We start from the raw sequence: 12217 nt of genomic DNA, 5'->3' as shown, positions 1-12217 counted from the left end.
AAGCTCACTCTTTCCTCTTCCTTTGGGTGCCTCGACGTCAACATCGATAAAACTAACCTGAAAATAACCCACACTGCAGTGTTATGTTAGTTCCTTACTGGAGAGACCTATGTATGTCTGTGTGTGTTTGTGTCTATGTGTGTGTGTGTGTCTCTGTCTTCTCACTGAGTACATTGGCACTGGCTGGTAGTGATCTCACAATAATAGTCCACAGAGTGACACAGTAGAGGCCCTATATCAGCACAGCCGTGGACGAATGTGTGTGAGAGAGAGAAAGAATAATACGGCAACAGCATGGAATAGGAATAAAAGGAAACACCAGGAAGCCTATATAAGTGTATATGTATGCAGGCTTAACCATTAATTTTAGTGAGTACAAATACATAATAGGTTGTGTGGGTTTGCTGACAAAAACAGTAGGTTATGTTTTACAACAAATTTGGGCTTTGAAGATATTAATAATTTAACTTGGTAAGGATACATGACGCTGTTAAAAAAGAGTTGCATTTCAAATAAATGCTGTTCTTTTGAATTTTCTGTTCATTAAATCTTGAAAAATGTATCACGTTTTCCTCAAAAATATCACGCACCACAACTATTTTCAACATTGATAATAATGAGAAATGTTACTTGAGCAGCAAATCAGCATATTAGAATGATTTCTGAAGGATCATGTGACACTGAAGACTGAAGTAATGATGCTGAAAATTCAGCTTTGCATCACAGGAATAAATAAATTACTTACCTAATAATAAATATAGTAGTATATTTGAATAATTAATATGTAATACATTTAAATTTTAAATTATATTATATATCTGATATTACATACAATTTGTATATTTATATAATTTATATAATGTTAAGTAGCACGGGTATATTTGTAGCAATAGCCAACAATACATTGTATGGGTCAGAATTATCAATTTTCTTTTATGCCAAAAATCATGAGATCCATGATCACGTTCCATGAAGATATTTTGTGAATTTCCTACCGTAAATATATTAAAATTTAATTTCTGATTAATAATATGCGTTGCTAAGAACATAATTTGGACAATTTTTAAAGACTTTTCAGTCTTCTCAGTATTTTGATTTTAAAATAGCTCTATCTCGGCCAAATACTGCCCTATCCAAACAAACCATACATCAATGGAAAGCTTATTTATTCAGTTGATGTACACATCTTAATAGTGGTTAAAAAAGGTAAATGTGTTTTCACCTGCGTGTGTCATTGGAAGGATATCCCTGTGCTACAGCTCCAGGTTCCCAGCTGTGTCTCCTCCATGGGTCGAGCTGAGTCAGGTGACGAGTGGCAGGAGAGCGTAAGGTCACGGCCAGAGGACTGGGGGAAATCGGTGGAGACCAGTAAGGAGGTGAGAATGAGGAACATACAGCTTGAGGAGAGGGAGGAGGAGTGCTTGACATCTGGGTGTAATAAGTAATAGAACAAACAAATAATGAGTCTGTGTTGTAAGAGTACAAGTATGCAAAAGTATTGGCATATGATTGGCACACACATGGTTCTTTCCTCAAACAGACACACATATGCACAAATCCATACCGTGTCTATAAGGTCAGGCAGCTCCTCAGGGCCCATACTAAGATTGTAGCTTCACGGCTCCCCCTACAGATCAAAACATGACATTACTACTCCAGAAAAATGTGCTTTGGCAAACAGTTCAATAAAATAAAAAAACAACAGAAGTTGTCATATCCAACACACCTGTTACACATCCAAACTACCACTAAACCATGACTAAAGTCAAAATTATTTTTACAGCGCTTTTCACAATGCACATTGGTTCAAAACAGCTTCACACAAAATGATGAAGTTAGTGTTTAAAATTTCTTAAGACACAACTCACCCAAAAACGAAAATTCTGTCATCATTTACTCACCCTCATGTCGTTTCAAACCTGTTAAGTTTCTTTCTTCTGCTGAAAACAAAAGATGTTTTGAAGAATATGGGTTACCAAACAGTTGAAGGTAGCCACTGAAAAAAATACGCCACTGAAAAAAAATGTTTGGTTACCGATATTCTTCAAAATATCTTCTTTTGTGTTCAGCAGAAGAAAGAAATTCATTTTTGGATAAACTATCACTTTAAAGGAGAAGCTCACTACCAAAACAAAAATTTACAGATAATGTACTCACCCTATTGTCATCCAAGATGTTCATGCCTTTCTTTCTTCAGTCGTAAAGAAATTATGTTTTTTGAGGAAAACATTTCTGGAATTATCTCCATATAGTGCACTTTAATGGTACCTACAAGTTTGAACTTCCAAAATGCAGTTTCAATGCAGCTTCAAATGGCTCTAAACAATCCCAGCCAAAGAATAAGGGTCTTATCTAATGATCTGTCATTTTCTAAAAAAAAAAGAAAAATGTATATACTTTTTAACCTCAAATGCTCATCTTGTGTAGCTCTGCGATGCGGATGTGTGTAATCTGGGTCAGTACAGTTAGGGTATGTTGAAAAACTCCCATCTCATTTTCTCCTCCAACTTCAAAATTGACCATCGCAGAGCTACACAAGATGAGCATTTGAGGTTAAAAAATATATACTTTTTTTTTTTTTTTTTAAGAAAATAACCGATTGTTTCGCTAGATAAGACCCTTCTTCCTCAGCTGGGATCATTTAGAACCCTTTAAAGCTGCATTGAAACTGCATTTTGGACGTTCAAACTCATGGCACCACAGAACTCTACTCTATGGATAGAATTTCTGAAATGTTTTCCTCAAAAAACAAGTTTTTTACGACTGCAGAAAGAAAGGCATAAACATCTTGGAATACAACAGGGTGAGTAAATTATCTGTACATTTTTGCTCTGGAAGTGAACTTCTCATTTAATGCCTTATAGTCACACTGAGCAGTTTACAGCTGGGCAATAATATGGTTTGCATTGTGCAACAATACAAGCAATCAGGCAGCTGTGATTTGCTATATATATCACAAGTATACTGTAAATATGGATATAAAGATGGATAAACTATAAATCCAGTTTTGGATTGTCCATGGAATGGTGCTGTATCTAAAAACACAGAATCTGGTTGATTATGCCACTGGATAGTATATTTTTTACTTCTAAAATATATGTATATTGCTCTATTATTTAAAGTACTATTTTTTTTGTTTGTAGTTCATAGTATAATGTCCTCAAAACTCTACCTGCGATGTACATGTACGGTCAATTAAAAGGATAATTCACCCAAAAATGAAAATTCTGTCATTAATTACTCACTTTCATGCCATTCCAAACCTGCAAGACCTTCGTTCATCTACGATATTTCTGATGCAATCAGAGAGCTTTCTGACCCTGAATACACAGCAACGTAACAGACAGGGTTGTAACAAAACACGCCCAATTGCTACTCAAAACTAGCCCAAAACTATTCAATCGTGTTTCAAGGGGCGTCCCCCATTAAAAATCACGTTCCGGGGGATAAAATGCACTTTTTATTGAGGTTCCCCTGGTAAATTCGCAGGGGCTAAATATGACGGCTTCAACCTAAATATATATGACGGCTTCAACCTGCGGACATCAAAAACAACCCATGGCAATAGTGTACAAGTAGCCCAATTCCACAGGAAAACTGCGGACCTGCCAACACTGGTAACAGACGCAAATCTTGGAAATTGCTAAATAAAGTTGTTATTTTCTCATAGACTATTTTAAGAAAGTCCTTACTACCTTTCTGGGCCTTGAACATGGTAGTTGCGCTGCTGTCTATGCAGGGTCAGAAAGCTCTCAGATTTTATCCAAAATATCTTAATTTGTGTTCCATAGATGAACCAAGGTCTTACGGTTTGGAACAACATGATGGTGAGTAATTAAAGACAGAATTTTCATTTTTGGTGAACTATCTCATTAAATAAATGATAATGTTGTTACATTGAATGTGAGTAGTGCAGTAGTGCTTGTGCAATGCTATGAATGGCCACCAGGGCATTTTATGGTTTGCTGATTGGTTTTTACCACATTGTTATCTGGTTGCTAAGGTGCTGGATGTGCTAAGCAGCTGCTTTCACACAAGAAGTCAAAAGAGCCCACCCATAAGTCTCTAGATATGACTCATAGGGATGAGCGAGTACAGCATTATCTGTATCTGTATCTGTATCTGTTAACCATATGAATTATCTGTATCTGTATCTGTACTCGGAGTGGGCGGGGCCTAACCCGGAAGTGGGTGGGATTTAACCTGGAAGTGGGTCATGTTGTATTGAAATGGGCGGGGCTTTAACCGGTATGTTATTTTAAGCATGCAATTGATATGGGTTGATCAGAAATTGTTATATTTATTGCTGATTAGAAAACTATTTACATGACAGCATCAGCATTGAGCTTCAGATCAGTGGTTTTGATCATGATAACAAACGAACTATATACAGAATAAGTTTTGCAACAATGAATACAACACATGCGGTTGCAATTATGAAGTAAAATGTAATGAACAAGAGTTTTCATTTCAACATAACTTTCTTTTTTTAACCTTGAGCAGTGTGGTTTTTTTATTTATTTATTTATTTATGAAATACAGAAAGAAAGTGTCAGACACTCAGTGCGTGAAGTAAAAAAACTGGTCAGAGCCAGCTGACGGTTTAAAAAAGAAAAATAAATTCTCCGACAGGCAGAGACGCGAGTCGCTTTTACCAAGCACCACGTCTGAACAAACCCCACGTTTACCAAAACTCTACTGGCTGTTCTCTTCTCTTCTCAGTGTTCTGTGTGTGTGTGTGAGCAGAGCGGGACACAGCAACACAATAAATCTGTATGTGTTAGTGATGCGCGGATGGCGGTTATATCCGCGGGCGCTGCGGTCGGGTAATAAAAAAATGCATTCTGATTATTTGCGGGTGGTTCGCGGGTGGATGAGAAAAATCAATAATGACGCAAATATTAACTGTATTTTCTAACATATGTTTTAAATACTCGAGTAGGTTAATATGCAGTGGTGTGTATAACCCGCGTATACCCATTTCTTTATCAGTCGGCTCTGCGCACCCACTTCTAATCCCCTCTGATGCGCATCATTCAGTAGTGTCCTGCATTAGCCAAAATCATGACAGGCCACCATTTGTAACTAAATCGTATGTGAATAAATGCAAATATTCGCTCAAAACACCCAGCAAAGACGGTAAGGACCCTAGCGCCGGCTTCCTTTGAAATATGTTTTATCATTGCACCTGATGCGCCTGATGCGCCCGCGCCCGCGCCGTCCGCGCCAGCACCACATTTGCTGCCTGTTCATACGCGAGAGCATGTCAAGAGAGGCACGCCGAGTATTAAAATAAAAATTATTATTGATTACTAATTTGAATCAGTACATTATACCGAAAACAATACGTCACGTCCAGATATCAGTTAACGTTATTCTTTTTAGCGTGGATTTGGCTTAAAAGCACGAGTGATTAAGCTTATAAGTGTTCATCACATTCATCATATCATCATGCAAAACTAAGAATTAGAATAATTGTAAATGACGATCGGGTGCGGGTCGGGTGCGGTTATCTAAATCAGAGAAAAATACAGGTGCGGGTGGGTGGCGGGCGGATCATTTATTTGGAGCTGCGGATTCCGGTGACGTTTAAGCTCATCCGCGCATCTCTAGTATGTGTGTAGGGGAGGGGCCCTGTGACTAGCCTATCACAGAACGCAGACACAGTAAACTACCCAATGAGAATTTTTATTCAATCCGAGCACAGATATTGACTCGTATTACTCGTATGATACTCGTACTCGGCAAAAGTGCTTTATCCGTGCCGGATACTCGTTTCAGCCGAGTATCCGGCTCAACTCTAATGACTCAGGTCTCTCCCACAATGTAATTCTATGCAGTTTTATCCGGTGTGTTTATCATCTGCCAGATAAAAATCTTATTTCTTGCTATAAGGTGCTTATTCTACCTTATGTGACCTTTAAAAAAATACTATTATTGGGGTAACCGTCAGGTTATTCAGTCATAAAATATTTTTGACTTTAATAAAACCAGTTAATTATATGTTACCAGAATTTCTAGCATATGTAACAACTTTTTTGCAGTGTAAATATGCCTGTTATCTGATATCATACCACAGTTTACAACTGCAATAAACTTCTAGCATATGAGAGAATTCTCATCATAAAAGCTGAACAGGCCATTTCACATTTCACAAAAAAAAAACCTCAGTCGCAACCTCAGTCGCAACCTCAGTGTTTAAGTTTCAGTTACAGGGAGTTTATGCAAAGTGAGCGATGGGCTGGGAACTGCTTTCGGTGAACGTTCACTCCAAGAGTCTGTTTAGTTCTCATTTTACCTCCCTCTTCCTTTCTATCCCTCGGTCTCTATGGTTATCACGTATTACATAACAGTGTTTTGAAATCATCTGGAGTGGTTTCTCTTCCATCCTTTCCTTTATTCCCATTCTAATAGGAATGCATTGTGAAGCACACATACAAAACCTTTTCCTCTCGAGTCAAATGGCTTCTGTCGCTTTCTAGTATTCTTGTTTGCAGCAAACACTAAAAGTCAGTAATACTCTGCAAATAAATTGTCCATGAATGTACACGTCACAAAGACACAGTCTGCCAACAGGCAGAGATAAGGCTGCTATTACCTGTTCCACACCTTTGTGTGCAAGCATTTACAATGAGAGAAAGTGAGCTGACTGTAGAAAAGAGAATGTAGACGTTGAGACTGGAGCGATCGGAAAGGTCAAAGTTCACCGTTTTGTTTCCTAGCAACAAAACTGTCATTGCACTGTATAAAATGCTTATCAAACATGCATCTTTGTTCTTAAATACAGCACATTTCTACTACCTTATGACGATTTTTAAAGACATCCTGTCATTTACTCAAACTCATGTTGTTCTAAACCATGGAAAACTAAGGACTGTATGTGCCAGATTTCAAAAAGGAAACAAAAGCAACATGAAAGGATCTTAAACGTGGTTCATATAACTTGTGGACTTTATTAAAGTCATAACTCACATATAATCTTCTTCTCGAGTGGGCAGTTCCACTGAAACCAGAACGCTGAGTCATTAAGTTCACCTTAAGAAGCAAATCAATTCAATTGATGAACTAATCATACAGTTTTTGTGATATGGATCAACTGATTTATTGAATAAACATGTGATCTGATAAAAAAAAACATCTGATTTAAGACAACAGAAGAAAATGTTAGTGGAAAATCTAGTTTATCCAGAATGCCTAAAGTTTTTCTCCAGTGTCACAAATATGCAAGGGACAAAAATAACTGCATAATTACTTTATGGCTGATATTTTGCCAGCTGAATTTTCACCTTTGGCAGGTGTGGCAAAGTGTTCATTCTGGACTCTGTGTACATCTGTGCGACACGGATGTCACAGCATTTAAAATTCCACAAGATCATCACAAGATTACTGATAATACCATAATCACATTACGTCACCATAAAGGCAGCCAGTGCTTTTTTTTTCCTCCAGACATACAAGAACAGCAACTTTCAGTCTTTCATACACCCTCCGACCCCTCCTTCTTAGTCTTTTACTCCTCTACCGCTCCTGGGTCTCTTTTCCACTCCTCTCGCTGATACATTTACTCTTTCTTGTGTACTTTTCCCCCTCTTCCTCCTCCTCTCTCTATATCCACCCTAAGTTTAGAGTCTAGCCCAAACAACGGATAGATTAAATTACCACCCGAGTCGTTGCTCAACAGAGGCGTGGAAGTGGACTGATTTTTATTGAACATATCTGATGTCTTTAAAGGTGGCGTTTGTGATTTCAGCATTGCTAGCACCGCAATGGCATGGCTGATAGAATAATGACTGTTTCCAATCAGGTTTCCTGAACACACAGCTCATGTGCCATTAGCCAAATAAACAAATAGTCAGCCTCAAGTACAACTGGTTACGCTAATGTTGTGGTGCTGGTTAAAATACTTAAACACACACACACAAAAATAACATGGTCTCATGATGAAGACGTACCTCTGGGAACTTTTTCGATCTCTCATATTTCATCTCAAGTCATGTTTTTTCACAGGATTTGTACTGAAGGATTCCGCATCCCAAGTCCAATTCTGCGCTGGCTAAGCTACCGAGCAAGCTTATTACATCCGAAAAGCAAAACATATGGAGATGTAATCATAACTGTGTATAAAAACGATTACAAGTGCTCATTGTTTTACCGCCTCTAGTGTTCATTTCTGTTGGAAACTGCAGTAATATACTTATTGGTACATATGTCTTGCAAAAAAGCTCCCACGGGCACGTTTTCGTCATGAGACCAGGCAGCACAAAAAATCAGGTTTGGGATGGAATTTTAGCTTATATTGCCAACCGTTTTAAATTTAGATTTAATTAGTGTTGTGGAGGTTTGCTGACAAAAACATTTGGTTATATTATACTTTTTTTTTTAAGATTTTGTTTCGAAAATGTCCATTGAGTGGCACTATAAGTCTAATGGTCTGTGACGTTTTAAAATAACGATTTTAAATGAACTTATATTGCAACCATTATAAATTTAGATTTAATTAGGGTTGTGGAGGTTTGCTGACAAAACATTTGGTTATATTATATGATTTTTTTTTTAAGTTTTTGTTTTTAAATAAATTAAAACTTTACTTCAGCAAGAATGCTTTAATTTAAAAAATAAAATAAAAACAACCCCACTAAAAATCTAAATAAATAAACTGTTAACAAAATAATCATAGTTCACACAAAAACATTTTCACCACTAATATTAAGAAATGTTTCTTAAGAAAATCAGAATGATTCCTGAAGACTGGAGTAATAGATGCTAAAAAATCAGCTTTACATTACAGAAATAAATTACAAAAAATGTTATTATAATTTATTTATTTAATTTTTAATGCAGCCTTGGTGAATATGAGAGATCTTTTTTTTAAATACCATGAAAATAAACTTTTGAATGAAAGTATATAATAAACTGTATCTCTCAAGCCACTTTTATTTATATTTATATTGTTTCAAACCAGCTTTACATTTTCATTTATCATCATTTATATATATACTACCGTTCAAAAGTTTGGGGTCAGTACATTTTTATTGTTCCTTTCTTTTTTTTTTTTTTTAAGAAATTAATACTTTTATTCACCAAGGATGTATTAAGTTAATAATTAAAAGTTTATTAAAAGTTAATAATAAATAATTTACATTGTTATAAAATATTTATATTTTGAATAAACACTGTACTTTTTAAACTTGTTATTCATGAAAGAATCCTGAAAAAAAAATTACAGGTTCCAAAAAATATTTGGCAGCACAACTGTTGATATTATCCAACATTGATCATTCTAATAATAAATCCGCATATTAGAATGATTTCTGAAGGATCATGTGACACTTAAGACTGGAGTAACAGCTGATAAAAATTCAGCTTTTCATCACAGGAATAAATTCTATTTTAAAGTATGTTAAAATAAAAAACATTATTTTATATTGTAAAAACATTTTGCAATATTACTGTTTTTTTTTTTTTTTTTTTTTAATCAAATAAATGCAGCCTTGATGAGCATAAGAGACTACTTTAAAGACTATTACAAGTCTTACTGACCCCAAACTTTTGAACGGTAGTGTATATATATATATATATATATATATATATATATAAATCATAATTTTTGTATATTTATTTTATTATTATTATTATTACTATCATGAGAAGAAGAAAAATAAGTTTCATGTTAGTATTATTGTTGAAAATGACCTTAAGGTCAGAAGTAAGAAACCTATATGCAAAGTAAAACCTAGTGAACCTCACAAAGCACTTATTGTTCATTCCTCTCTATGAATCACGCGACATTTTGTTGTGATGGCTGAAAGGCAACAACTTTCTTTCCAAGCTTTCTTTTAAATGTCCTACGATTTTCTTACAGCCTATGTTTTGATATTCCCCTCCCTTCTTTCATAATCCACTGATGTCATGTTCACTCTGGTTCCCTCTCCCAAAGAGCAAACATGCCGGACAATAGGGAAAAGGATGTGTACAGTGAGCCAGGGTGAACTACAGGTCGCCAGCTGCGTGCGAGTGTGAATACATACGCAAGTGTTTGTGCCTGTTAAATCAGTAGTGATTGTAGGTGCATCACTGGCACACCGCATTCAGTTCATGACTCACCCGAAAGTTATTACCATTAGCAACTGGTTCGCCATCCAAAACCGAGGCAACTGCACTTTTGACATTTTAAAGGAGCCTTTGAATTGTACAGCAGAAATCGAAGCTGATGGCTACACATCACGACCAAATCACTCAGACACTCCTTGACAGTCTGCAGAACTCATTTATGATCTGAGCAATCAAAGAAACAAATGCACCAATTAAAACTGTAAATTTGTACTCACTATGTTGTATGAAACCTGTATGACTTTGTTTCTTCTGTAGAACATAGAATGATATTTTTTTAAGAATGTTCACTGCTCTGTTTTAAAGGGATAGTCCACCCAAAAATTAAATTTTTGATCATTTATTCACCCTTAAGTCATTGCAAACCTCTGTTGTTAATATTGAAGATAAAGTATTATTTAGAGATTGTCTACCCAAAAATGAAAATTCCAAACCCGACTTACTTTCTTCTGTGGAACACAAAAGATATGTTGAAGAATGTTGGTAACCAAGCAGTTTCAGTTTTCGTTTAGTCCATACTATGAAAGTCAATGGGATCCAAAGCGGTTTGGTCACCAGCATTCTTAAAAATATCTTCTTTTGTGTTCCACAGAAGTGGAAAGTCATACAGTTTTAGAAAGCCGTGAGATCAGAAATTATTTTTGGGTTGACTATCCTTTTAAATATAAACAATTAGGGGTCAAAATACCTTGTTTCCATCCTTTTCCTTGTACCCTCTCACTTCCAAGACGTCTACCCCCCTCGCCACCTTATGTGCTGTCAGTCACCAAGTGACTATAAACATGCCCTCCACGCCCTCCTGTTTGTCACCCCCAACTCCATTTATCCCCTTCCTTTTCTTATTCGCTCTAAAGAAGGCCGCATGTATTCTCAGAGGGGGGGTCTGACTAATACAGAACACTTTAGCATCCTGAATAGCTCTTACTAATGACTAGATCTCTGTTTGCCGAGGTTAAAGGGGTTTTCTGTTACGGCACACTTTGATCAACTCAAGATTAGCCGATGAAAAGCACTTCAGGTTCTCAAATATATACAGTAGATCATATTCAAATAATCTGAAGGATCACTGTAAAGTCATTAGACCAAGAAACTCTAAAAGATCAACAGATCAAAAGCACTGACACTTAAATCCAAAGAATGAACTCACTTCAAAAGATTCTTCATCAGAAATCAATGCATTTGCAATCAAATCAACTGTTCCTGAGAATCTCAGCTCTGATCTTCAAGTCAGCAAAATGAAATGTAACTGATTTGAAGATACAGAGTTCCAAGAAAGCATTCTTGTCATATTTGCAGCATGAAATAATGAGAGATTCCTCGTTTACGGCACATTGACTTTTACAGTACTTCCCCCCACATAATGACACAGTTAATAACAACAACTGTGTCGTTAACACATTTGAGACTCAGGCCACACACATTCACTGGGTTCGCTGACCTCTGTTTAATGTTTTCCTATTTATTTGTTGCCATATGTGCCATTTCATCGCCATTTACAGCTCAGTATTGATATTTTTTAACTTATTAAAAATAAATAAGAACAAACTATTAAAAAGCTAATAATCGTAATAATAAAAATAATACAACTGGGCAAATCCAGCATTATGGATGTGACATTTTGCGTTATGGATGTGACATATAAATGCTTAGAGAATGCATGTGTTAACAATTTACAGAACAATTTGTTTATATTTTAATAAACCCTTTTTGATGAAGTCTAAACATCAGAAAAATATTAAAATGCACAAACCAGACGCAATAATACCCAACAAATAGAGAAGCGATGGCTCTTCACAGAACATATAATTGTTACTTTATTTTAATTTTGATGTCTATTTATGTACTGTTATGGATGTGACGAGCCTAAAAAATAACACTTACCAGACTATGGAAAATCATGCACTAAAAATAAAAAAAGCTTTAAAAACTTTAAGAGAGACCTCAAATGGGTATTTGAACCACCAAATGTTGACATCTGTGCTAACAGTACAGTAAAAACCTTTGGTAAAACTATATTTTTTCATGGTAAGATTGATATTTGCATGGAATTACCCAATTATTATAAATGATATTTAAGTTAACTACAAATATTTTAGTATGTTTTAGG

The 12217-nt window shown here is 35.8% G+C and overlaps 1 protein-coding gene across 2 annotated transcripts in view; it reads right to left on the bottom strand.

Moving 5' to 3' along the window:
• The window catches only part of arhgef1a (Rho guanine nucleotide exchange factor (GEF) 1a), a 62272-nt gene that overhangs the window by 48549 nt on the left and 1506 nt on the right, over positions 1–12217 (bottom strand). Inside the window, exons 2-3 of one of the 2 annotated variants that reach the window (XM_051136554.1) lie at positions 1565–1627; positions 1223–1428 (exon numbers count right to left, since the gene is read on the bottom strand). In XM_051136554.1, coding sequence (XP_050992511.1) covers positions 1223–1428; positions 1565–1600 — 242 coding nt within the window. In that variant the 5' untranslated portion in view covers positions 1601–1627. Of the gene's footprint in view, positions 1–8; positions 138–1222; positions 1429–1564; positions 1628–12217 lie in introns of those variants that run through there. The other variant, XM_051136555.1, reaches the window with a different exon arrangement.

Source organism: Labeo rohita, chromosome 19 (genome assembly GCF_022985175.1).
Source record: "Labeo rohita strain BAU-BD-2019 chromosome 19, IGBB_LRoh.1.0, whole genome shotgun sequence".
In the NCBI taxonomy this organism is placed as follows: domain Eukaryota; kingdom Metazoa; phylum Chordata; class Actinopteri; order Cypriniformes; family Cyprinidae; genus Labeo; species Labeo rohita.
Note: the sequence above shows the minus strand (reverse complement) of the source record. Positions and strands in the feature narration are given on the sequence as shown.